The 27,065-nt window shown below is 37.9% G+C and overlaps 3 protein-coding genes across 3 annotated transcripts in view; all 3 read right to left on the bottom strand.

The window, feature by feature from the left end:
* blm (BLM RecQ like helicase) overlaps positions 1-4,301 on the bottom strand; it is a 29,291-nt gene extending 24,990 nt beyond the window's left edge. The window contains exons 1-8 of the mRNA XM_056255830.1: positions 3,877-4,301; positions 3,238-3,298; positions 2,562-3,156; positions 2,277-2,400; positions 1,552-1,652; positions 1,344-1,464; positions 307-1,055; positions 34-210 (exon numbers count right to left, since the gene is read on the bottom strand). Of these exons, the coding sequence (XP_056111805.1) occupies positions 34-210; positions 307-1,055; positions 1,344-1,464; positions 1,552-1,652; positions 2,277-2,400; positions 2,562-3,156; positions 3,238-3,298; positions 3,877-3,971 (2,023 nt within the window). The 5' untranslated portion in view covers positions 3,972-4,301. The remainder of the gene's footprint in view (positions 1-33; positions 211-306; positions 1,056-1,343; positions 1,465-1,551; positions 1,653-2,276; positions 2,401-2,561; positions 3,157-3,237; positions 3,299-3,876) is intronic.
* A 551-nt stretch (positions 4,302-4,852) lies between these two features.
* On the bottom strand, positions 4,853-8,635 carry ctsh (cathepsin H). The gene is made up of 12 exons (XM_056256624.1): positions 8,510-8,635; positions 8,200-8,231; positions 7,966-8,071; positions 7,806-7,876; positions 7,620-7,724; positions 7,457-7,543; positions 6,402-6,457; positions 6,184-6,265; positions 6,044-6,112; positions 5,864-5,970; positions 5,415-5,540; positions 4,853-5,243 (listed from the first exon to the last, which is right to left on the bottom strand). The coding sequence occupies exons 1-12, from the start codon at positions 8,583-8,585 to the stop codon at positions 5,168-5,170; spliced, it is 993 nt and encodes a 330-aa protein (XP_056112599.1). The 5' UTR covers positions 8,586-8,635; the 3' UTR covers positions 4,853-5,167.
* Positions 8,636-10,201: 1,566 nt separating this feature from the next.
* Positions 10,202-27,065, bottom strand: part of rasgrf1 (Ras protein specific guanine nucleotide releasing factor 1) — a 54,067-nt gene continuing 37,203 nt past the window's right edge. The window contains exons 16-27 of the mRNA XM_056255808.1: positions 24,039-24,158; positions 21,111-21,281; positions 20,910-21,016; positions 18,570-18,682; positions 18,324-18,384; positions 17,510-17,613; positions 16,453-16,537; positions 16,122-16,319; positions 14,687-14,766; positions 13,383-13,500; positions 13,233-13,301; positions 10,202-12,192 (exon numbers count right to left, since the gene is read on the bottom strand). Of these exons, the coding sequence (XP_056111783.1) occupies positions 12,100-12,192; positions 13,233-13,301; positions 13,383-13,500; positions 14,687-14,766; positions 16,122-16,319; positions 16,453-16,537; positions 17,510-17,613; positions 18,324-18,384; positions 18,570-18,682; positions 20,910-21,016; positions 21,111-21,281; positions 24,039-24,158 (1,319 nt within the window). The 3' untranslated portion in view covers positions 10,202-12,099. The remainder of the gene's footprint in view (positions 12,193-13,232; positions 13,302-13,382; positions 13,501-14,686; positions 14,767-16,121; positions 16,320-16,452; positions 16,538-17,509; positions 17,614-18,323; positions 18,385-18,569; positions 18,683-20,909; positions 21,017-21,110; positions 21,282-24,038; positions 24,159-27,065) is intronic.

Genomic DNA, 27,065 nt, shown 5'->3' with positions numbered 1-27,065 from the left:
ATGACTTTGTTGCTATAATTCTTTTTAACGAACCTGTAGGCATCAGTACAAACGTGTCTTCTCCTAACATTGCAGCATTAATGGCCTCAAGCTGATTGAAGCGGAACTGATGCAGCCCAAACTTCTTATGGAAAGTCTTCATCATCTCTGGGCTATGAGGAAAGCTGAAGCCTCTAAAGCAGTCATGAGCTGGGTTTCTATACACAGGCTCTGCAGATCAAGACATACACCTGCTCATCAAGCCATTTCATGGGTGTCTAATAATATGACCTAAATGGTGAGGGATATTCCATTACTTAAACTTACCAGGGTTGGGTGTTTTGGTAGGTTTTGGTGCTGTAGGTGTGACTGTCTTTCTCTCCAACGCTTTTGAAGGCCCTCCCTCCCGCACTGATGGTGTTTTTGCACCAAAGCTGTCTCTTGATGCCAAGATGCTTGAAGGTTCTTCATAATAATCTGGAATGTCAGTCTCATCAAAATCATCAATGTCAAAGTCATCAATGTCAAAGTCATCAACTGGCTCTGTGTCTGCTCGAGAACTGTTGGGTACTGCCGTGTTGGTTTCAACACTGCTCTCTGCATGTCTCTTGCCTGAATCCACTCTCTTGGGGGAATAAAACAGGCCATTTTGGTCTACATCCACAGTCTGATTATTTGCTTCATTATAGGACAACCTAGAGTAGCACTTATCGGTCTTTGACTCAGATTTGTTTACAGCTGGACTTGACCGGTTTAAGATGTCCCCACTAGTTGCTGTTTTTGAGGACCAGTTAGGATTCCAGGATCCACCAGGGGTTTCAACACCACTGATGATGCAGTCGGAGTCCTCAAATACGGAGTCATTACGCAGAAACATGATGGAGGAATTGAACTTACGACTCAGAAGGTCTGTTTTTACACCCCCTCCTTTTTCTGATGTCATTGGTGTCATCGATGATGACAGACTAGAGGGTGTGACTCCAAAACTGTGTCTGTTCAGCAGGCTAGAATATGGAGTTGCTGATCGGGCTAAATGAGATGCAATGTATGGTGCACCATTAGCAAGAATCCTTTTCCTGTTGTAGAGACAGTGTAATGGAGTTATTACCAGAAGTTATACTGTAACACGCAGTAATGGCATCTATCACTTATCACTGTATAGTGATAGAAAAGTATTCAATTAACAGCACACTCGCATAATTGGAACATTTATTTGAACATAAAAAATACAGTTTTGCAATGATTATTTTTGGCAATTTTTATTTTATTTTTTTAATTAAACTCAATTCATTTTTATTCTGAGGTAGTACAACAAATTCAACTAAGTATTATTACTCCGCAAAAGGCCACCTTTACTGCTTTACCTGTGTGCTCTCTGCAGTAATAGCTCTGTACCGCTGGTCAGTCCTATGAGCTCATGCTCTGGAATAGTGTCCACTAGACAACAAATAGACTCCATAACACTAAAGAGAGCATCATCAGTTCCTAAATCACAAACACATGTACATTAGACACAGTACATCCATTTATATCAAACTTTTAGATCACAAAGCAATCCTGCACGAGTGATACCTTTTAAGTCTTTGGCAGGTTTATCCAAGGGTGCTGACAGGCTTGAAGCAGATTCACGAGGTAGTGCATTTTTGTCAGCATGGGTAACAGAGTCAGATGACCTATAAAACAAAAAAGTTTTGGGAAAATAAATTGTACAAATAAAAAAGGAAAGTGTACTTATTTTTCAGCCAGATATGTAGTTAACAATTAGCCTGGGTTTCCCCATGCTGCCTTTGCACAGCGCAATTTTATTCACGCTGCTAGGCAGTCTGGATACTATGGACCAAATTTTCGCCTCAGCGAGGAGACCAATCACAGAACGGGGAGGGAGCAGCAAGACGATGACGCGTCTATGCGACACACACAAGCAGTTTGTTTATACCTATGGATCAAACATGGCAGCAGACGCGAAGTTACCTTTCGATGAAGCCTTAGATATTATATTGTTCCAAGTAGTTTAGAACGCAAATAAATCTCTGACCCATCGTCGTCTTCCTCGTCTAATTTCTGTCGCTCTACATACGTCATCTGGTATAACTGAAACGATTGGCTATGAGCTACTTACAGGCGCATTTGATAGACATTCGTAGCACCCAATAAACGGCTCTGGGCATTCGTAAACCACGCCTCAAATATGAGAAAATGAACATGTGGTTCCCAGACCATGTGGTTGGTCTGACGTTAGCCAGGCTAGTTAACAATAAAGAAATTGCTAAATAAATGTATCAATGAAAGCATGTTACCTTTTCTCCTTATCTGAGACCAAGGGACTCATCTCCTCAGGAACAGGAGAAGGTGGGATGAAATCCTCATAATTTTCATAAACGTTGTCACTGTCATCAACATCTATGATGTTTGCCTCAGTAGCTGCAATTCAAAAGCTGCAATTCAAATACTGCTAATAAACTTCCTTGTGAGCTTCATATTTATATCCAAACACACCAACCTATTCCTTAGCAGGGGAAAATTTGGTAAATAAAGACTTAAAAAACAACACTAAATCACTAATAACATTGAGGTGCACTAACTTGTCACACACTTGAAATCCTCCTGGTTTTTGACAGGTGAAATACAGTCAATGATTTCTTCATCCTCAGTGTCACTCAGTAATGCCTTTTGCTGGACTGATTTATGTCTTTTGCCTTTTTTAATGGGTGATTCCTCTGTCTCGATCTCAGCAAGCTCTGTGCTGACTCCATTAGCCGCTGACAGGACGTCCTTTGGGGCAGTTATGGTTTCTGTAGCCTGTGAACCTCCGTGTAATGTAGTCTCGTCACTCTTGGCACAAGAGGAATTTGGGGATGTGTTCTGGTCTGATCCACTTGGCTTTTGTGTAGAAGTCCCTGCAACTGGGGACACTACTCTTCCCTTGACTGGGGTTTCAAAATCATCCAAATCATCCCATTCATTGAATGAAAGTTGAGAGAGGTCACGCTTAAATTCACCAACAGTTTGATCATCAGTAGAATCCTTAGGCAAGGCTGCAGATTTTGGCAAAGCCTTAATGGTAGATTGTACAAGAGGTGTTTTGTTCACAGCAAATGGGTTGGCCAATGGATTAAGAGTAATTGTCTTCTGCCTGGGTGCTGTGAAGAAGTTGACTTTCGGCGCTACTCTTTCAGGCTTTTGTGAAAATGTCACAGGAGTTTTGGTTACTTCACAGCTGCGGAGAACATTGACACTCCTGTTTGCTAAGACAGTTACCTTTTGAGGAACTTCCACTTTGGAGATGCCTGATGAAGACTTCTTTTTGAAGCAAAACCCCCTGAACAGAGGAATTTTCAGAGGTTAGACACACTAGTAATTAGCTACACATTTAGGATGTTGTTATGGTCAGCTCACTTTCATTTTTATAAAGCATTTGGTAAAACTTGATTTTACAGTGTCGTTGTTACACATGTTAAATGCAAGTACTTTAGTGAAAACTATAATTTATGCCTAATTACATGCAACTAACCCTATAGTATGTACATGTAGTAACTTCAGTACTTGCATGTATAATTGCACTGTAACACGGACATCTTCAAATAAAGTGTAAATCATTTCTAAAACCATATTGTCCAAAAGCTACAGTATAAAGAGAAAACCTTTACTTTAACCATAAAGTCTATTACTTTGAGGATGCTTATGTACTAATCAACTCCTTGCCATACTTATTTCTGTCTATCTACACATCTATCTATAAGTCTGTTTATCCATCTATCAAATTGTCTAACGTTACCTATCTGTCTATCTACATGTCAAGACTTTCTGGCTGTCAATGTTTGCTGTGCATAAAGTCATCATTATGTGCACAAATATCTATCTATCTATTTAACAAAGGATATATAGTAATGTTCTTACCCAGGCTTTGTTTTGAGCAGTGACAGCTTGTTCTGTGCAGCATTATTGTGTCGGTCCAGTTGCTCCTTTAGGTTGTTTTGAGGAAGACTCGGCATCGTGTGTGTATTTATATGAACTTTAAATCCTCAGTAGTTCATGTATATGGCATTTAACCAACTCCACAAACAAACACCCGTAAACAAACACAGGTGTGCTCCGTTAGAATTAATGCGACATTAAACCCTCGGTTTTTTAGCACAAAACCACTCACAATGCAATTGTTTCTCTCTTTCTGTCATCGTATGGACCTTAAAATCACAAACCGACACAAAATTCCTTTACAATTACCACCACCAAACATGAAAGTTTGATATTTTGATACAGACAAAACATTTGAGTGCCACACAACGTCACCATAACACACCGCTGAAAGGAAAGCGCGCGCTTCCCGCGTATTCGATTCTGGCGCTCTGATTGGACAGCTGCCAGTAACATCACTTCCTCTAAGCGGCTCTCACCTAGAAAAATATAATTTTTCAGTATTTTTTGGATTTACACCACTTTTATTATTTTTGTTCAGTGGAGTTTTAATCTTGTCTCAACTATAGACTGTAAAAAAAATAGGTTTCAATGTATAAACAACATAGAGATAAACAACTGCTTCCTCTCTGGTGCACGTTGTGGTAGCTCAAACATTAGATGTAGATTTAGGTCGCCACTTACTGGCTTGCTGTGTAATTGCACATTATATGCATATTCCATCGGTGATATAATGCTGTGTAGTCTCACAACCTTGGGTTATCAGAAAACATTTTTAAAAGTAATTTCAATAAACTAAAATTTTAATACAAGAGGGTGGCAGTACTCGGAGTGGCAGTGTATTTTGCATTTTTAAACTTTCATTTGTTTTAATCCGTTTTTACATTTTAGTCAATGGATGAACACCATTATGCTGATAAGTAATCTATAAAATATACACACACACACACAAAACAAATCCCTGAGAAAATCTTTATTTCAGTACAATAATTTTGATTGCAAACATGAGCATTATAAAATCTTGATTTTAACAAAGTAAATAAACCAATGAGCATATTAATAGCTAATGGTGTGTCAGTTAATGTTTTAAATGAATGTGAACATAATTATAGTTGAATAAGTATTCAACTGATTTACAGACAGCTGATACAGACTATTATGTCTCATCAATGAAGATGTTGTCCATTGTGGATAACATGATTTTGTGTGAGAGTAAAATGTAATAACTCATCTCCCTTTTCTTTGTAAAAGTTTGTATAATTTTTTCAGTTATTTACACCAAAGGTAAAGGATAGGATGAGCACGCAGCAAGTCCACACATGTTCTTTCCCCTCTCAATGTAGAAATATCTGTATGGAAAAGAAAATATTAGTTAATTAAAATATTTAAAAATGACAACAAATTTATGGGAGGACAACTTACTCAAGTGTTCATATATAATCTCAATTTTATTTTTCAACCTTACAGTAGCATAACATTTAAGGAAATCCCCTTTATTTGATAAAGTCCTGCAAACAGACCCGTTAATTCCCCAGTGGGTTCCCCAGGAGTTCTTCACTATCCAGTACGGAGTTCCGTTCTCCTCAGCATAACCCACAGCAAGCACTGCATGGTTCACCGTGTCAGTAGTGTTGTGACACACATTGCTATAAAATAGTCATAGCATATTACAGAAATTGCCATGAACTGTCACAAATAAATACAGGATAAAATTATATTTAAGATAGTGCTGTCAAATCGATAAATTCCGATTAATCGCATTTAACATAAAAATGTGTTTACACATGTGTGTGTATACACACACACACATTATATATAATTGCAAACTTTTCTGTTGCATGCGATTAGTCGCGATTAATCAATTTGACAGCACTAATTTATTATAATTAAAAGTATTTTTAAGTAGTGTTTTCTTTGATAATGTTAGCCTAAATGTTTAAGAGAGCAAAGGCATATATTTCCTCCCTACCTGGTATATACTCCATCTTTGTAGTACATGAAATCATTTGTCACCTCATATGCAAAGCTGACAGGGTTCAACCTGGCCACAGCATCCACCATGCCCATTTCATCATACTAAAAACAGAAATTCACAGTTAGAGCGAAGTTTTGCAACTTCATTAATATTTGGATATGGACCATCACTCACCTTTGTGATGTTTACAACATCCTTCACAAAAGCAGCAGCCAGCTGTGGTTTGAATCTACATTCACCGCCCTACAAGCAAGTTAGAAGAAATATCACGTCTTTATAAGTTAAAACAATAGGTAAAAGAGTAAAGTGCTCACCTTAGCCTTATAGGGGTAATCTTCTTCTGTCATGAGACCTTTGTTGTACATGATGTACTCAAAGGCTTGACTTGGGAGACCACTAAAAAGCATGTGACAGGAGTAAAATGTTGTTTACACAATTTTACAGTCGAGATTTAACTCCTAAAGCCATAAAATAAAACACAACACAATCTGAATCTATGGCATTTGAAATAAGATGCATTTATTTAACTCACCCGTTGCAGCCATGATTGTTGAAAGCACCTGCACAATCGACCAGCTGCTGCTCTGCCTTTAAAACAACGCAGTTAATAGTTAATAACCTGAAGTTTTACACTATTAGTCAATGTTTGGAATAATTCAGATTTTTTAAATGTTTTTGACAGAAGTCTTTTATGCTTACAGCTGCATTTATTTGATTAAAAAATACAGTAAGAATAGTAGTACTGAGTGTCAAATATGATTTTAATCTAAAAGAACGGTTTTCTATTTAAAATGGAATTTATTCCTGTGATGGCTAAGCTGAATTACTCTAGTCTTCAGTGTCACATGATCCTTCAGAAATCCTTCTAATAGGCTGATTTGTTGCTCGGTTATTATCAATTATTATTGATGATCAGTAATTAATAATAGTTCTTATGATTATCAATTTTGAAAACAGTTTTTGCTGCATAATAATAATATTTTTTAGGATTCTTTTATGAATAGAAAGTTCAAAAGAACAGCATGCATTTGAAACAGAAATCTTTTGTAACTTTATAAATGTCTTTGCTGTCATTTTTTGATTAATTTAATGCAACCTTGCTAAATAAAAGTTTTAATTTTTAAACCATTCCCCAAACTTTTGAATGGTAGTGTTTCACAGTTTCCACGAAAATATTAAGCAGCAAAAACTGTTTTTACATTGATAATAATAATAAAAATATTTATTGAGCAGCAAATCAGCATATTAGAATGATTTCTGAAGGATCATGTGACACTGAAGACTGGAGTAATGATTGCCACCACAGGAATAAAATACATTTTAAAATATGTTAAAATGGAAAACAATTCTTTTAAATTGCAATAATGTTTCACAATATTACTGCTTTTACTGTATTTTTGATCAAATAAATGCAGCATTGGTGAGCATAAGAGACTTCTTTCAAAAACACATTTCAAACTTTAGACTGGTAGTGTATATTACAGTGGTATTATTTTACTTAGCAGTTATTACTGCATGTTGGTACTAAATAAAGTAATAAGACATTACTTCTAATCTAATGATAAATTAAAATCAACATTTACATACTAGTTGTAGGAGTTTCCCTGTGGCAATAGCAGTGACGGACTCTAGACAGCCTGTGGTGGAGAAAGTCCAGCAGCTTCCGCAAGGTCCCTGAAACAGTGTCACTGATTAACAACCACCAATATTATAGTTTTAGAGGATTATTAAGGCAGGATAAGCAATATACCTGATTCTTGACATCAGTTACAAAGTGTCCTTTGTTTCTCCAGTCAATCATATCAGGATAAGGACCATTACTGCTCAGATGATTCCCTCTAGTGGCTGAGCAGTTCTGTCAGGTTATAAAAATGTTCATGAATTGTGGTACTTTCCTACTTCCTCATTGATCATGAGATGCGGTCAAAAATAATACCTGAGGCTCTGTCAGGAGGTAGGACTTCTTAAATTCAGCAAAGGTCATGTCTGAAAACTGGTTCAGTCCCACTGTAAAGTGCAGAGAAATAATATGTGATTTGAATGTAACCTAAACATGAAAGTTTTCATAACATTCTGTAAGATTATATCAGTCATACTTGAAAACTTGTGGTTTCCAGCATTATGGAGCTCAATCTTCTTCTTGTTTTCCAGGAATATCTGTAGCCGCTGGTAATATTCATTTATCTCATATTTTTTATTATACTGCGAAATTAAAAAGAATAAAAGGGGTTACTTTTCTTCCTCTTTCTAATTTTCACTTCCTTCCTTTAGTGCCGCCTTACATTTCCTTGTGAGGGGACATGAACAAACAATTACAAAACAATTCTTACCTGAGACAGCCATGATTTGAAAAGAAACTCATCTGCAACAAATAATTATATTTTTATTTTGGTGCTGCACACAACAGTTCAATACTTTTTTCGCTTCACCATTTGTTTTTTAATCCACTCCTATCTCAATTGCTATATGCCTATACCACTTTAACTGTAGTCTATTCTATACTTTGAAAGTCTTAGTGGTCATAAACGTGTTGTGTATCTGTAATGAAGACTTACGACAAATAGTCAAAAGCGAAAGTACGACGCAGCGGCGCACGTAAGAAAAAAAAGCTCAAAGTCAAAAACTGGTTTGCAATCTTACCTTCCTCAGTGTGCAAAGGGACTGTGTGTACCTGATAGAGAACCACAAACAGCACCAACAAAATCAACCTGTTCATCTTCACCTCAGCGAGCAACTCATAACACCAGCATAAGAATAGCTTATCTCATTCTCATCACATGAGTGCTTCAGCACTCCTCCTACACGAGGGAGGGCTTTAGTGTCCTCTGGGCTTCGGGTTAAAGGTGCACTCAATATTCTTTAGTTAAACGTTTTTAAACGTTAAACGTTTTTAAACGTTTTACACAAAGAAATGAACCGCATTTTTTTTTTAAATATATCAGTTTAATGAAGTGCACAAAGCTGTTTTATTCTAGCTAGGCTACATGGAGCGGATCGCCCCCTTCTTTTACTGCTCGCCCCCTCAGCTGCAACGTTGACATCACATGACCAGTGTCACGCAAGTGAGAGTTACTTACTACTAGACGTAATATTACTAGTATAAATACTTTCAGCCAGTTTCCTGAAAACGACTTGGTCACACTTTAGATTAGGGTCTAATTCTCACTATTAACTAACTACTACGACTTTTGCATCAACAAACACCTAATTACTGCTTATTAATAGTTAATAAGGTAGTTGTTTAATTTGGGTAGGCTATAGGATTAAGGGAAGTAGAATATGGTCGTGCAGAATAAGGCATTAATATGTGCTTTATAAGTACTAATAAACATCCAATAGTAATATGCATGCTAATAAGCAACTTAATAGTGAGAACTGGACCCTTAACTAAAGTGTTACAAATGACTTTGTTTACATGAAAAGGATCATAAAGATGATTTATGGCAGGTTTTGTCATACATATATCTGTCCTGTTACTACATAGGCTAATTGAAACATAAATGGTCCACATTTAAACTATTTATGAATGTCTTACACTACATTATACATCATTAATGGATGTGTTTGTATTGGAGCATAATATGGAAACACTGCCATTTTTAAGTAAATGTGGCCAGTATTATTATACATAAGAATATACCTATGACCATGGTGGTGGTAACACGATTTACTGTACTGTAATCAGATTACTTTTTTTCAAGTAACTAGTAAAATAATGCAATATCCAAGTTAGTATTTTTTTTAAATAATGAAATTTATTTGTTTTCCCATATATTCACTGGCTCTGTCCCAAATGGCACACTTCACGTGCACTCATGGGCTGTATCCGAAATTATATACTTCCCTATTATATTGTAGGAAATATCCCCATCGATGCTCCAATTCAACCATTGGCCCACTAAGAGGCAAAAATGACTTTATACTTCACATTAGTTTTATTTTTTGTTTGTTTTATTACTGAAGTAAGAGTGTTGAACTTTGTCTTATTCTTCTGCAATCCAGAATGGCAACACAGCTGAAAGGTTTGTTTAGGTTTCCTTCAGTCTTAGACTTATTCATTTCACTTTTGGAGTAAAAGAGCCTTTACATTTGCCAAAAATATAACTTTTTTTTGTTATTAAAAAACAAAGCAAGTAAGCCCAGACCAGATGAGAAAAAGTAATGCATTACCTTCCATTAAAAAGTAACACAATTAGTTACTTTTTTAGGGAGTAACAGAATATTGTAATGCATTACTTTTAAAAGTAACTTTCGCCAACACTGCTTATAACACAATTTTTCAGAGAGCAAAATAAAGTGTGCATGACAATAACCACATACAAGGAAGCAATATCCCCCTGAGATAGAATAGATTTATTAGCAAGAGGTAATCAGGAAACATACAGTTTATTTTTCTTTCTTTTTCTTTTCTGTTCATTTCTCTTTTTTGTACAAAACTGGAAATATTTCCCGAGCCGTGGAAATAAACTTAAGGGTTGAAAGATAATTCTCATACCACTGGGTATTGCTAACAGCAAAATGTTTGTTTGTATGTTTATATATCATTTATAAGAGTATGTGCACATAGATGTGTATACGGTATATATATATATATATATATATATATATATATATATATATATATATATATATATATATATATATATATATAAATACATATATATATATATATATATATATATATATATATATCCTTTTTAAAGTTTCTGGCTGATACAGTGTTGCATGCCACGTGAGCGATTAGTGTGTTTCCAGACTGTACATAGTAAAAATACATACAAATATTCACAGAATAAGCACTACATTACTATATTCCTGCTAAGAGAATGATTATAGACAGGATTACAGTATATGCAAAACACTTTAAAGTCCTCTACCTCTAGATCATGGTTTCAAAATCACAAATCATATAGCATTGAGTGTGTAAGCATAGGATACAACGCTTTAAAGAGGTGTGCTTTAAACTAGTACATGTTAAGAAATACATAGGGCTGCATGTACAAAATATACAGAATACTTTTCTGTGTGACGAGTTGACAATGTTTGTACAAAAATGTTTCTACGGTCTGTTTTTTTCTTTTCTTTCTTTTTTAGGTAAGGATGCAGAACCCTACGTCTTTATTCTAGGACTACAAAAATACCCTTTGTATGCTGCAAGCGGGAAGGTCATTCACTTTTGATCATACTCTTAAACGACAATGCATTTTACAAAGTGATATTCAGTCACGTTCCACAATCACTGGAACAGCAAGAAGAACATAGATTGTCTGTAAATGTACAATAGCTGGATAATCTGGTGTAGAAGGATAGTGTTGAACCCAGAATACCTTTTTTCCCAAAATGCGGCTGTGAGCAACGAAAACATTACATGGGTAAACAATCACTAAACGACTAGTTTCAAAAATATAATGCTGATTTAATTAATAGTCCTTGCTTCTTTTTGTGAAGAAATAGCCTAATTTTGGGCTGAGGAAATAATAATAAATAAATAATTTGCTGCAAAATGAACAAATTCTTCATGCAAGAACAGATCAAAATTCTTTTTGCCTGATAGGAGACATATACTGTATTTTATTGTATTATAATTACCAAGCTATACACTGTCTGCTTTATTTATTAAGTCATGCCATAACTGTTCAAAAAATATCATGGCAGTTTAGGCATTGTGAAATCAGGGGGATGGACGTTAATTATCGCAACCAATTAATGTAAAAATGCTGGAGTTGGTTCAGCTAAGTACAGTGACGTGTGCCTTGGATTATAATGGTATAACAGTATAAGTGTTTCTATACGCTTGGTTGTATACAGGAATATATCGGATTTCCACATTGCTACATGGTATGCATATACCGTAAAATAGTTACATGCATCTATTAAAATCTCAAAATGCTCCTGCCGGCTTTTCATGTTTCATTACAGTGATGTGGATGAGCCTGATCAATTAAAGAGAAAACCACACTTTGAAATAGAATTGAATTAAATCCTGTTGTAAGTACAGTTAAACAATTTGGATGGGGATAAAATATGATTCCCTAAAGAACAAAGGCTGAAATCAACAGGTAAGTCCTCGGTGAAAGATCTGAAACAATTAGGCAACATTTGGTTACAACTAAAAACAAGGAACACATCCAGGAGTAATAATCATGTTACAGTACAAAACAGAACACATGGATGTATACTGTAGAGAGCGTGGTGTCTGTACATTTTGTAGACGTTAAGCAAAGCCTTTCTCAGTTGGGCACTTTAGGCTCAATTCTGAGAGAGGCTTCATACAGGCCTTCTTCATCCATTACCAAGCTCTGGTCCAGTAAATACAGTACTGCCTGGAAGACAAACGCAGTATCAGTTTCATATTGAATGTGATGCTTCAATACAAACTACACTGTAAAAACAGCTTAAATCTCGATTCAAGTTTCCTAGAGAAAAGAGAATATATTCTCATAAATGCAATACGCTAAAATACAGGTTTTTCATTATTTTTTAGTAAATGGGTATGTTATGTTAGTGAAGGTTAGAAGTACAAATAGATTCTGTGATTAAATGGCTTTGTAGAGATACCATGATGTGTTCCTGCATTGTATCTGTCTGTTTTGCAAATATCTAACCATTAAAAAGTATTAAAAAGAGCTTGTAACTAAACCTCGTAACTTCATTGGATCCTCAAGCTGTCGGTAAAACCTCATAACTCCACCCCGCCTCTATCGTGAATGAAGTGCCGCACGCATTTTGGATCATCTCTGCTTGTTAGCAATGCAAGGGTAAATAAAGAACTGTTGGTTTGAATAAGTAAAGCGTTTTTATTACTCAAGAAACTCTATATATAAAGGCTAATGTTTTATGTGTTTAGGGAGTGGAGAAGAGTGTCTTGATCTAACATTTGTCGTCAAGTCATAGTCAATACTGTCTTAAATAGCCTGTGCGAAGCACTTCATCTTTTATAACATTAGATTATGGCCAAATGACAGAAAAAACTGAGACCCCCCATAGCTACAATCAACTTGTAAGTTAACATAATGCGATGCACTTGCTGCCTCAGATGTGGCTGTTCTAATGACAGACAAACACATGTCCAAAATTCTTTTTTAGTAATTTTAGTAAAATATTAATAATATATTGAAACATGCAAGTGTCTAGCCACATATAAAGCCACAATTTTGACAATGCAGTGTTTAATTATAATAAAAAAAAAAACAGGGTTTTTCACATTTTTGGAGATACGAGGTTTCTTCCCAACAGCGACACTACAATGATGTATAAAACAAACAATACATACTTAAACCTAACCACTAACTGTACTAGTACTAGTGCATGTTGATCATGAAACCTAATATTTTACCAGTACAAACCAAAATTAGTTCAATACCTTTGGCTGGTAATCAATCTTGTATGCCGTTTGCTGAAACTGCCTGATTTCTCGGATGATATGGGAGATCTGTAAAATGAAGAAAATATGATAACAAAATGACTATGACTCTTTTCCACATGCATTAAAGAAACACATCTAAAAACCTACCATTCTCATCTTGGAAAAATTGACCAGGTTGTCCTCTGTGTAGTTGGGGGTCCCTTCCTCAATAAAGGCCAAGTCAGTGAGGTACATTCCCAAATATGGCACACAGGGAGGGTCACAACTAGCAGAAACATTAGAAAAAAATATTAGCCATGCCATCATGTTTCATTGCCATATCATATCCTCCTGAGACCCAGAAAAAATAAAGTTTTTTTTAATTTAGTTTTTTTCCATGTCATCACACTGTTTAGAGCACATTAAACGAATGGTAAAAAAAACATATATATAAAATAATATTTTATTCATACGTTATGCTATGTCCTCTGTAGTGGATGCCAGGACTAAGTTGTTTAAAAAATAAAATGACATGAAATTATATGTATAGGCAAAAACAATGGGATTTTTTTTCAATCACCAATAAATTTTGGGGTTTCAGGATTTTTTCAACCAAAATTTGTATAAAGATTATCATTCTCAACTATGTTATGAAAGAAATAATGGAATAAATTGATACACCATTTTACTTTTTGCAATATGTGGGTAAAATGGCCATAAATTAATATTCCCATTCAATGCAATGTATCTATACACTGTATCTAATTTGCACATTAATGTGTTCTTGGAGCAACATTTAATGAAAAAAGAAGTGTAATAATTGGAGTAATAATTGGCAACATTTTAATAAAAAATATCTAATATTTCATAGGAATATTGATGTACAATTTATTTCCATATTCACTTGTTGTGTCTCCCAGAATGCCTGATAAACATGATTTAAGTCCTGATGTCCTCTACAGTGGACACGTTTGAAATCAATGCCAGAAATCAGAAAGTAATTTTTTTATTTGAAACCCCTTAACATTTTCCTGAGATGTTGTTTTATGAAATACAATTTGAAAAAGTAGTCCAATTTAAATTATAATTACAATATATTATCATATTTATCATATTGCTACATTTGATCACTAATGTCAGACATTTTTAAAGACCAAGGAGAAGTTGTTTTCATGGTGAAACCTCCAAACAATTTGTATCACTGAAAAGTCCTGAATGCGCTCTTTACAGGACACCCAGGTTGTGTCATGTGACATGTATGATGTCAGAGAAATTCACTAAAATATAATGTCTACTACAGTGGACAAAAGTCTATTCTTGGGTCCCAGGAGGATATTACCATAACCAAAGTCAGTGGCAAAATGAATAAATAAATAAATAAAATAATCACTATCTCTCATAGAACTCCACAAATACACAGATCTGAGTTCAATTACAGCAACAAGTGATAAGTACAGCAACAAAAAACTTACTTTTTTAAGGCCTCTCTGAGGTTCTTGAACCTTCCTTCAGATGAGACCAACTTCTGCAGCTTGTCAATGACTGTTTTGGTCTAATGATTTAAACAAAACAGGGTGTTGTATGTTATCAGTCTAGTCAGTTACAGTAATATCAAATCAACAACAGGATGTCATGCGAATATTGCTTAAAGGTGCAGTAAGGGATTTCTGAGAAACGCTGTTGAAAGTGGATCAGACCGAGCATCACAACACACTTGTAGCCATTCAGCAGTGAGGGACGTGTCCACTCATGATGGGGGAGGAGAGAGAGTGAGCAAGAGGGAGATTTGAAAAAAGACTGTAGAAAGAGATATGGCTGAGAGACATTACAAAAGAGAAAAGCTCAGAGGAATATCATGAAAAAGAAGGATTATGATCAGGCAAGAGCTTTAGTACCCAATGTAGGGTAGGCAATTTTTTTCATAAACACTTTTTGATATTCAGGTTGAAACTCTAGAGTCTAGACGATATATATAAATTTTGTAATATTTAGACTAGGGATGCACCGAATCCAGATTTGTGGGGTTCGGCCGAATACCGAATCCACTGGTTAAGATTCTGCCGAATCCAAAACCGAATACCGAATCCTACTCTCATCCTCAGTCCATTAACACAGTAAACACATTAATGAAGTAAACAAAGTGGATTTTTCATTTTATTTTATTACTGTAAATAATAAACACTACTTTTACTTATATAACTGTAAAAAAGAAAAAAAGAATAAGCAACATTATGCATTTTAACAGCGGCGATGTTGTGTAGCCTATTGTTTAGAGTCCTTGCCACCATGAGACAAATTGGCATTGCAAATTGAACATGTGGACAAATTGAACGCTGTGGACGGTAGAACGTGTGACAGACAGTTACACAAGTTCGATTGTGGAATAAGGTGCGAGTTGTGAGATGCCAATCGCCTCCGTGAGTCTGTCTGGCCTCTGCAATAACTTTAGCTGTGAGCTATCCCTATTTTTCTTCCTGACACAACGCGTTACACTACTACAGGCTTGTTCGACTTGAACCTGAGCGCTGCACAGACAGATCGGTTTATGACATCAAAGTACCGCGAGAGCAATTCAAAAGCATAAGGAGCCGTCTGCTCTCTATTCGTTCACGCGGTACTTTGATGTCATTCACTGATCGGTGACTTCGACTTCGACTTGCTTGTATTTACTCGTTCGTCATCTTTGCTTTATTTTTGGAGGCGGAGCAATGAAGGGTGTGTCAACTGTGTTTCTCAGAAATCGCTTACTGCGCCTTTAATTGTCTGAATAGTTTAACAGTCTTAAAAAGGCCCTACTTGTCCCTTCAAGCCAGCTGACATGATTCATGTTCTCACATTCTTTGTTCAATAACAAACCCCATAATCATTACTTTTATTTTTATGAGGATTTATCAAGTAGTTCCCCACCTGTTTAGAAACTTTGAGCCAAGTTTTCTTCAGACGGAAGATGGAGCTGCGATTGAGGGATGAGGTGATTTCCAGCACAGCATTGTAGTTATGGAGACAGCGGCAGATATCAGCTACTGCCACCCACTTCTCCATCACTGCTACCCGTACATTCACATCCTCACAGCGCAGGATCTCTGTGGCAATCAGGTTACTGATCTTTAAAGGAGACAGAGATATATCAGCATTGTGCACATTAGGCTTCATTTGGGACAGTGCATCAACAAATACATTGCAAGAACTGAACATTTACACTTATCTAGAACCAGATGTTTTCACATTGAACACTTACATCATTGAAGTGTTTTGTCGTTTTCATGATGTAAGGTGTTTTCTCATTTTTGTCATTCTTCATCCATCCTTGACCAAAAAACTCCCTGTATGATAATAAACACATTTGTGAGGAAAAACACTATGTTTGATAGCTTACGGGATTATTCACATTTCTTCACAAATATTTAAAGGAGCTATATGTAAGAATTTTCATGTATTAATCGCTTTTGGTATTGCCAATGAGTGAACAGCTTGTAACGAATCTTAAAAAAACGAGACCTTCAACGACTTCCTAGGTTGTCTATGAAAGCCTGTAGACTGATTTTTTTGTGAAGGACTCGGGCCGGTTTCACCAGGAAAATCCAAAGGATGTGACAGTTACGCGCGCTCCCGAGACCCTCTCTTCTGTTCAATGATACATGAAATAAATGCTTATCCAATGTTCAGGATAATGCCGAAAGAGCTATTCTGTACTGTGACGTCAAAGTGTCATGTAAAGAAAAGGGATTCATTCAAGTCTCACATACATAGCCAGAACCATATAGTCTCAAATATACTTTATAATCAAACTATCATAACAGTTTAACTTTAATGACCTCATCTGTCGACATGATGCCGGTAAATCGCAGAACTGGTGTAAACAGTAAGATTAAACTGGGAAGGGTCATAGCACTTGCATATTGTTGTCCTATTGTTAGTTTAACTGCTTCTATTGTTCTCATTTGTAAGTCGCTTTAGATAAAAGCGTCTGCTAAATGTAAATGTAAACAATGTAACTAAGCTTTTCTTGTTAAATGCATAGTTCACTCAAAATTAAAATTTATTTACTCGCCCTCGTGTCATTCATGTCAAAGCTGTAATGCTGAATTGAGAATCTATTGTATGACTTCAGAAGATAGATATATAGAGTGCAAATCATATTGTAAGAGCTGTGAAGATTATTTGAAGTGTATATGTCCATGAAATAACAGCATACCGGTTTGGAGCAACATTAATGACATTCATTTTTGAGTGAACTCTACTTTATCTCTGTAGTTACCTAAATAACAAATAAATTGAAACATAATCACACTCACTCATATGGTATGACTTTAAAAACAAGGTGGTCCAGCAGGGTGAGCTGTTCTGCGATCTCCAGAGCTGAATGATTCTCGAAAGGCTCTGACTTTCCTCCTTCCGCCTACATGACATAACAATTAGATAAATAACAATGAAGTAAAAGTTGAATAATGAATTTCAGCAGTTTCTACAACTTTGTAAATGGTGAAACATTCTAAAACCAAAACCACAGTAATAACAAGTGGTGTTCTGGATATACACTACCATTCAAAAGTCTGGAGTTTATTAAGATTAAAAAATAATAATACTTTAATTCAGCAAGGATGCATTAAATTGATCAAAAGTGACCGTAAATATATTTATAATGTTACAAAAGATTTCTGTTTCAAATAAATCCTGTTTTTTTTAACTTTATATTCGTCAAAGAATCATGAAAAAAATATAACAGTTTCCACAAAATTATTAAGCAGCACAATGAAAAATGTTACATGAGCGGCAACTCAGCATATTATAATGATTTCTGAAGGTGACACTGAAGACTGGACTTATCATGCAGAAAATTCAGCTTTTCCATCACTTAAACAAATGATATTTTAAAATATATTAAAATAGGCAACAAATTTTATAATATTTCATGCAGCCTTGGTGAGCATAAGATACAGTACTTTCAAAAACGTTAAAAGATCTTACCAACCCCAAACCTTTGAACAGTAATTTAAATATGTTATGTTGAAACAGTAAGATTCTGATTGTTTTAGCAGTGAAAGGCATTAATGTTAAATATGTTAATGTTAAATAATTTGAAGGATGACTCAGAATCATCCAACTCACCATCTGCAGCACCTCCTCCAGACAGATCTGATTGTCACCAGGATCCTCCTGTGTCAATGTCCTGTCAGAAAAAGAAAAATTATGATTTACAAGCAAAACCACTGACTGACTTGCATGCACAAAAGTTGATCAGATAACAGAAGTGGCACACAAAACACACACTCATAAAAAGGAAAATCTGTATTTATCCCTAACTCTACATGTGAGCATTGCATCTGTCAGAGTGTAGGCACTGGGCAGACTCACCTTATGATGTTGGCTGCAGCTTTCCTTTCCTGGGTCAGAAGTTCAGGATCATGCATCACCTCCTCCAGGAAACTAATCACCTTCATTTTCAGCTCAGTGTTGGATTCAAAGTCCTGCAAACACAATACACAGGTATGCAAACACAAATGCAAGGCACACAGAACTTTGTAGAAAGTCCTTTCAATACTATTGTTATTTTTTTAAATGCGGTTTATATTTGACCATGTTTTAAAGGGTCATATGATGCTATTTTAAAAATTAATTCTTTTGTTTATAGGTGTGACGATCGGCAGCTGTAGTGCCCTCGAGAGTCACTGGAGGGCACTCTCTCTTTATGTTATGTTTCATTATGGACTCATTATGTTTAATTATGTTCAGCTGTGTTTGATTAGTTTTCCTGTCTCAAGCCCGTGTTTTCCCTGTGTTCAGTGCGAAGTATTGTATAGCGTAAGCGTACCATTCCGAGCATTATTCTCTTAGTTCTTTGTGTTTCCCTGGACTCTTGACCTTAGCCTGTTATCTGGACTCTGTTTATGAACCTGTGCTGCCTGCCACGACTTTTGCCTGTTTGACTTCGATTCTGGTGTTCCCTTTCAATAAAGTTCTGCACATGGATCCGACCGCTTCTGTCCATACGTTACAATAGGCAATAGAATAGAATAGGTTAACGTGATTTAACGTTCAAAAACACGGTCCTCTATTCTCAGGCTCTGAAACGCGCTGATTTCTAAAAAGCCCCTCCTTCTAAAAAACTCAGAGTGCTCTGATTGGCCAGCTGACCCAGTGCGTTGTGATTGGCCAAACACCTCAACCGTGTGTGGGAAATGTAACGGCCCTTAACATAATCATGAAAATGCAGATGGTCAAGCCGATCGATCAGAACCAACTTTGCAAGCATGACTTGAGCAGAATGTTTCACAGTGGTAAGCAGACTTTGGATATAGCCTGCGTTGTACTCTTACAGGTTCAGAAAGCTGTTCACTGTAAACAAGCAAACTTCTGGGTTGTACTGTTCAAGAACAGCATTATAAATAAATCTTTACCGCTGATTCCTAATTTCATCCGTTTTCAGAAGGCCAAACTAAGGGTGTATTCACACCAGGAAAGTCCGATAGTTCACTTGCTCTGGTCCGGACCAAATAAATTTTTTTTTTGTTTTTTTTTGGTACGGTTCGCTTTCACACTGCTCTTTTTGCAAGTGAACCAAAATGTGTAAACAAAACCACACGTGTGCTAAGGTCGTCCATTCATTGGACAAGGATTCTCAAGTAGAGAAATCAGGAAGTGCAAAAAAGGCTCAGCATGGAGATATTTCGTACTGCAATATTTGTTATTTTACTAATTTTGTGTTATTCTGTACAAACGCAATCTGAAGAAACTGCGCAGAAGACGGATAAGGTATAAAGTTTTCATTCATAGAGAGGGGCTATGTTCACACATTCAAATAATGAGATTCTTATTGTATATACTGCTAACAAGTGCTGTCAATGTTAACGCTTGCGATTAAGTTTGTCCAGTTTAACGCAGCATCATCCTTGTATTGTAACTATCGTTACATTATATGAATTGCAAAAGCTTTTTTTGCATCTATGCGCGATTAGACTAAAGAGAACGCGCTGTATGTGAATGTCCTGATGCACACACTCATTCATTCATTCCATTCCAATGATGCACACACGACGCGCAGAAAGACGCGCAACAGTATCGTGTGGCCAGACAGCGCGCCGCAATGGAATTCTCTTTCGCACTTGAACAACAATAACACAAACCATTATGCCAAAATCTCCGACTACGGAAGCCTGTTAACTCAAAGGCCCAGTGCTTTCTTGCAATTGGGTCGGTTCATGTTCACACCGTAAACGAACCGTACCAGAGTTCGTTTGGAACCTCTTCAGCTGGGTCTCGGTTCGGTTGTTTGGTCCGCACCCGAGTTCGATTGCTGTATTCACACCTGCCCAAAAGGTCCGCACCAAGGGGGGAAACGAACTAGAGTTCGATTCAATCGAACCAAACAAGGCAGGTGTGAATACACCCTAAGTAATATCTAGGCTTCGGTTTGGACCAGTGTTCTCTGTTAGATAGAATAAATCCTCCTTCTATGAGCTCTGTAACTTTACAGATCGTATACAAGTACAAACAGATACATTACACACTAAATGTATCAGACTACAAAACATTACAAAATTTTGTCATGTTTAAATCTATTCCACATAATTCAGCACATCAAAATAACCGCGGAAACTACATAAAAATTCCTTTTGGGCCAAATTTGACTACATTTTGTTACTATTCGGTCACTGCTTCTTTTAGTATGTTATTATAATGTGTACTCAATCTCACCTGCGAGTGTTTGGACACCCAGTGCCTGAGAACATTGAGAACTCTGTTAGTTGCTGCTCGACGAATCACAAACTCCTTATCTCCGTTCCTCTGATCCGTGGGGAACCCTGATAACCAATCAAAATTCACATTAATCTCTTTTCTGCCAGGCAACAAATATCCAAAACCTATGAGAGATTGAAACAGATTGGTGAGTCCTACCTGTGCTTGCCAGAGACATGCGACGGTACTTCTCCTTGGTTGGCGTGCCCTCGTTGGCACCAGCAGTGGCGATGGCGAAGGCAGAAGCGGCAGACAAGGCGCTACGGTTGTTATCCAGCTCCCGGCAGGACGACATCACCATGCCATTATTGTACGAGAACAGAGAGAATTCTGCCCAGAGAGAAAGACAAGAAGCATACACGATTGTTAAATGCATGTTTGGATTGGAGGTTAATTGCTATGGAAGCTTGTTTCTGCTAGGGAATAAAAAATGAAAAAGGTAATTGTGACTACTCTTGGAGCTACGGCATGGTAATGGATATGACAATCTTGATATGTTGAGTCTTGGTGGAATAGATCTGCTACGCTGCTGTACAATATAGCGTACATGAATTACCCGTAGCAGATCTATACAGGTGGAGCTGGGGAAGGTGGAGGGTTTCTGAAAGTGCAACTGCTAAAGCAAATGCTAACCAAGTATTTGAAGGTTAAACAGTGAGCTCATAGGCTACTGATACAACAGGAACCAATCAGATGTGCCATATAGAGAATGATGTGATTGCAAGCAGGTTGAGTAAAGGACCTGTCATTCTGCGCTATCTAGAGTTTCATGACAGAACTTTGTATTTTAGATCTCGCAATTCTAGATTTAAATTCGCAGTTGTGAGTTATAGTCAGACTTGCAAGATATATACTATTAACCATTCCATGGTAGAAACAAGCTTCCTTAAATTCCATGTTTATTTAATTTTAATTTCAGATAAAAATAGAATTAGTCAGTAACTCAATACTAGTTCAGAGTTGTAAACAAATAAATGTTTGCATTCTTCAAGTGGTAAGACTGGAACTAGATATGCATGTAAAAAATACAGTATTATACAGTAAAATACAGCTTGTAAGGCAGCACAAGAATAGTGTTTTATCTGTAGGTGAGTTTACTGTAGGTTCTGGGTAAATTAATGTTATTGTCATGATGCTCAGCATGGATCTAGTTTTCTGTCAGCAGTGTTTGAGAATTAAAATATAATACAACACCGTCTTTGCTATGAATAGCTAAAGGGTTAATAATGTAAATCACCAATCACAATTTAATAAGCAAAAAGACGTTAGAAAGCGGACTAATCACAGTTCAATATGCAAATATTAAAATGGTCAGTTCCATTTTTCTGAACATTCAAGCAATGATTTCTTTAGTTCAAAGTAACTAGGAATGGCATGTTTTATGAAATGAAATTTTATGAAAAAGTTTCCCAAAATAAACATACTCCAATAAAGTAGTTACTTGAAAAATACTTAGATATAGTAACAAAGTATTTTACTTGTCCACCACTGAATATTATTGATATTCTTCCAACTAGTAATATAAATCATTACACTAGTGTTATGCTGTTTATCTTTGCAAAGTAATGTGGGAATTTTATTAACTGTCATTTTACAAATTTGAATGTGGCTCATTCAATCAGAATTCTAAATCGGAATTATGCATTTTGTAAGGAGCATTTTCAAATTTTAATATTAAATATTTGTATTTTTTATAAAATATTTTAAATAAAAAAATAAAGTAAACAGCACTACTAAAAGTCTGAATCTGTTATCTCAAAAAGATTCTGAAGAATATCAATGCAGTGTACTTAAGACTTGTTAGACATAAAGCGTCATCTGTCCGTAGCCAAAGACTAACAGGTCCAAACAAATCGTAAGTAGACGTGGAGTTACTGTGTTTCAGAGTGCTTTCCCTTTAAGGATACAGCAGGTGTAAAATAAGACAAGATGGACTCATGCAGAAATAATGGAGGCAGTGACATTATCTCCACAATGGATAAGCCCTTGATGATGACATATGAAAATGTCACAAACATCTACTGTGCCCGACGACTGTTAAACAAAACCCACCATCCAGTTTGTCTGCGACTGCCAGCAAGACCACAATAAGCACTTATCTCCATACTGTTAGTTTTGTACTTGCAAGCACTTTCCACAGGCTAATGCATCATGTTATCTTAAAAAAGTCTTTTTGGAGCATGATGCTGCAATGATGTAGTGCATCTAAGCATCCAGCAGGTGGCGGCGCAAAACCTTAAATCACAGACTGCGCCTTCATCAAGACAATAGGCTGGGCTCTGGTTCTCAAGATGGTTGAGACTAAAAATACCTCATCATTTCACTAAGATGAATGTCTCAAATACACTCTCAGAGAATAACAAAAGCAGCGTTTTAAAGAAAACTAGTTGTTGTTGCACGCTGCAGCAAAGGCTTAGAAAAGAATACCTAAGGGGAACCAAATCATGCTTTCTTCTTCTACTGCCACAAAGCTTGACGGAAATACTGCGTCACACATATGAAACAATGGGATCATTATTGACCTTTGAACCCCTATTTAAGTTAGTTTTAAAGGAAGGAGTCGGCGTTGTTGCAGTGCATCGCCCGCACCGGGCTCGCAGAGAGAAAACACGCTAATGGTTGCTATGGCACAAGTTTCCCAAACACCTACTCACGCCTCCTTTGGCGTTTCCCTGAGCTTTTTTTTTTTAAACCTACAGAATTAATGAGATTTTGCATGAATCGTGTCTTCCATCTCTGTCCTAAGAATCACTTCAGATCTTTACAGTTACACATATTTTAAAACATGGACTACGACATGTGTGAACAAAATAGAAACAGGAACAGAATACAAAAATGCTAAGGACCTTGAAGTTTTTACACATTGCTAAATCAAGCAGCGCAAACCTTTAAAAGAAAAATCAAATGTTAGTGAAGCATTGAATTAAACACTCAGCTAGTCTGCCATTTTGAGCCATTGATAAATGCAACATTTGGCTGGTGTGAAGGGTGCAGGTGGCTTGTCAGCGTGAGATGCAGGTGCTCTGGTGTTCATGTCGGTGAGCGATAACAACATGGCAGGGAAGTCTAGGACAGAGTGTCTTCTACCTGAGGAGTTTTTGCATTTGACGTTTTTGGGAGTGGTGGGTGATTTGGTGGGCGATACTTCAGCCTCTGCCTCGTCACTCTGGATCGGGTCGTTGTCGTTTTCCTCCCTCACTGAACCATCTAGAAAGAAATCAGTCATAGGCATTACAGTTATCTATATGCATAACACATGTAAGAACACAACGCCACCAAATTATGACAGTTTGCAGTCTGGATGTCAAAAGTACTGGTTCTTTGGTTCCAAGGTGATACTAACATAAAATAAATTATATTAAATATCAAATAATATTCAGCTAGTTGACAAGGCAACTTTAATTTAAGTTTGAGTAATAAAATACCTAAAACTAAAATCTAATAAAAAAATACTACATAGACATATTTAAAAAAAGAAAAACTAATAAAAATGACAAAAACACACAAAATTACTATGAAAATGAGAAACATGAAAACGTCTCAGGTTACTACTGTAACCATAGTTCCCTGAGAAAGGGAACGAGACGATGCGTCACTTGACGCTTTGGGAGTGAATGCGTGAATGCGTCTGAGCATCAATGTCAACTAGTCCAATGGAAAGAATGAGCGTCACGGGCGGGTGACGTCATGACCAGGAAGGCATAAGAGCACATCCGGTGAAACGCGGCATTAGCTTCAAAAAGTCGATGCAAGCCGATCACAGGGATGCAGGAAGTATGGCAGGGTGACGCATCGTCTCGTTCCCTTTCTCAGGGAGAAAGTAGTAACCTGAGACGTTCCCTTTCGAGGGAACTCGCGATGCGTCACTTGACGCTTTGGGAACGAGAATACCCAAAACGCCAGAATTCCAAGTACCTGAGTGTCAGTCTGTTGGAACTAAGCACTAAGCACCTGAGAACCTGGAGCAGCATCCAGGTCCAAAATGTAAAACCTGACGAATGTGAGCGGTGAAGACCAGCCTGCCGCATCACAAACGTCTTGGAGAGAAACCCCAAATAACAAGGCTTTAGAGGCCGCCATACCCCTCGTTGAGTGAGCTCTGACCACCAAGGGACACGGATGGTCAGAGTACTCGTATGCAAGTGAAATAGCCTCGACTATCCACTTACTAACCGTCTGTTTAGAAGCAGGAAGACCCTTCTTAGGTGATCCAAAGCAAATAAATAACTGGTCGGACTTCCTCATTGAAGATGTCCGATAAACATAAGTATCCAGTGCTCGCACTGGACACAAGAGGTTCAGCCTTTCCTGGTCCGCAGATGTAAAAGGAGGACAGAAACCTGCAGCACAATAGGCCTCGGAATAATGGTAGGCACCTTTGGAACATATCCATGTTTCGGGTAAGAATGCCTTGGCCATCCCCGGTGCACTCAAGGCAGGTGGGGACCGAAAGGGCCTGAAGGTCTGACTCTAATAGGGACGAAATAGCTAGCAGAAAATAGTCTTAAAAGAAAGGAACTTCTCTGAGACCAAATCTAAGGGCTCGAAGGGAGCCCCAGATAGGCCTTCTAGAACTATTGCAAGGTCCCAAGCCAGCACCCTAGTGCAAGTTGCAGGCCTCAGCCTCAAAGTGCCACGAAGGAAACGAGTGATCAGGGGGTCTCGACCCAAAAATGTACTACCCACCAGGGCGTGGAAAGCCGCAATGGCCGCCACGTATACCTTAAGCGTGGAAGGACATAGACCTGATACAAAGCGTTCTTGCAGAAACTCGAATACTGTGTTTACTGAACAGTTAACCGGATCCCACTGACGCTGGTAACACCAAGAAGTGAAAAACTCTCGAAATAGTGAATATAGTTTCCTCGTAGCGGGAGCTCTGGAGCTTAGAATGGTCTCAACAACCTCGGTTGAGAGACCACTCTCTATGAGTTGGGCCCCCTCAGAGGCCAAACCCACAGTTTCCAAATCCCCTGCCGGGGGTGCAATATTGCATCCCCTGCCTGAGACGGAAGGTCTCTCCTGATCGGGACCTCCAAGGGAGGTCCGTCGAGGAGAAAAATTAGGTCCGCAAACCAAATTCAGCTCGGCCAGGGTGGTGCTACTAAATAGGCTTATTCCATCCTGGCGGAATCACTCCAGAACTCCTGGGAGCAGAGCAACAGGGGGAAATGCATACAGACGTAGCCTCAGCCACGTCTGCACCATAGCAACCAGCCCCGAGGGACTGGTTGAGTGAGGGATAACCAGAGTGGACAGTGCGTCGTATGCTGAGACGAGAACAAATCCACTTCTGCCTGGCCATAAAACTCCCATATTTGCTCCACCGCCTCGGGGTGGAGTCCCCTGGCCTCAGCCCCTGCCTCGACAGGGTGTCTGCTCCAATATTCTGGCCCCCCTGGAATATACACTGCCCTCAGACAGCGTAATTTCCTGAGGGACCAAAATAATAGGCCACCAACCGTCTGTGGGTCAAGAACCAGAGTTTCCTCCATATAACCAAGGCGCGGGGATACTGCCGCGTGATCTTGATCGTACGGAGTGGGTTTCCCCTCAGGGAGAACCCTCTGGTCCTGAGCCACCACTGTAAAGGTCTCACGTACAGCAGGTCAAAGGGTATCACATTGAACGCTGCTGCCCTGAGGCCTAACAGTCACTGTTTCAGAACAACACATGATGGCCCCTCAGGTCTGGGAGGAGATGTCTCAACGCATTGAAGACGACCATCATCTCTAGGCAATTCATGTGCCAAGCGAGATGATGACTCCTTCCAAGCCCTGAGCTGAGCGGCCTTCCAATACCGCTCCCCAGCCGGTGAGGGAAGCATCTGTCGAGATAGCAACTCGATGGCAAAGAGCTCCCAACACCGAACCCTGGGTTAAGAACCAGTGTTTCCTCCATATAACCAAGGCACGAAGGCACGGCCGCGTGATCTTGATCATACGAAGTGGGTTTCCCCTCGGGGAGAACCCTCTGGTCCTGCGCCACCACTGCAAAGGTCTCATGTACAGCAGGCCAAAAGGTATCCCGTTGGACGCTACTGCCACAAGACCCAACAGTCTCTCGAACTGTTTTACAGTGCGTGACTGGCCTAGCCTCAGCTCTTTTGTGGCT

Source organism: Rhinichthys klamathensis, unplaced genomic scaffold (assembly GCF_029890125.1).
Source record: "Rhinichthys klamathensis goyatoka isolate OS25496 unplaced genomic scaffold, OSU_Roscu_1.1 h1tg000005l_1, whole genome shotgun sequence".
Taxonomy (NCBI): Eukaryota; Metazoa; Chordata; class Actinopteri; order Cypriniformes; family Leuciscidae; genus Rhinichthys; species Rhinichthys klamathensis.
Note: the sequence above shows the minus strand (reverse complement) of the source record. Positions and strands in the feature narration are given on the sequence as shown.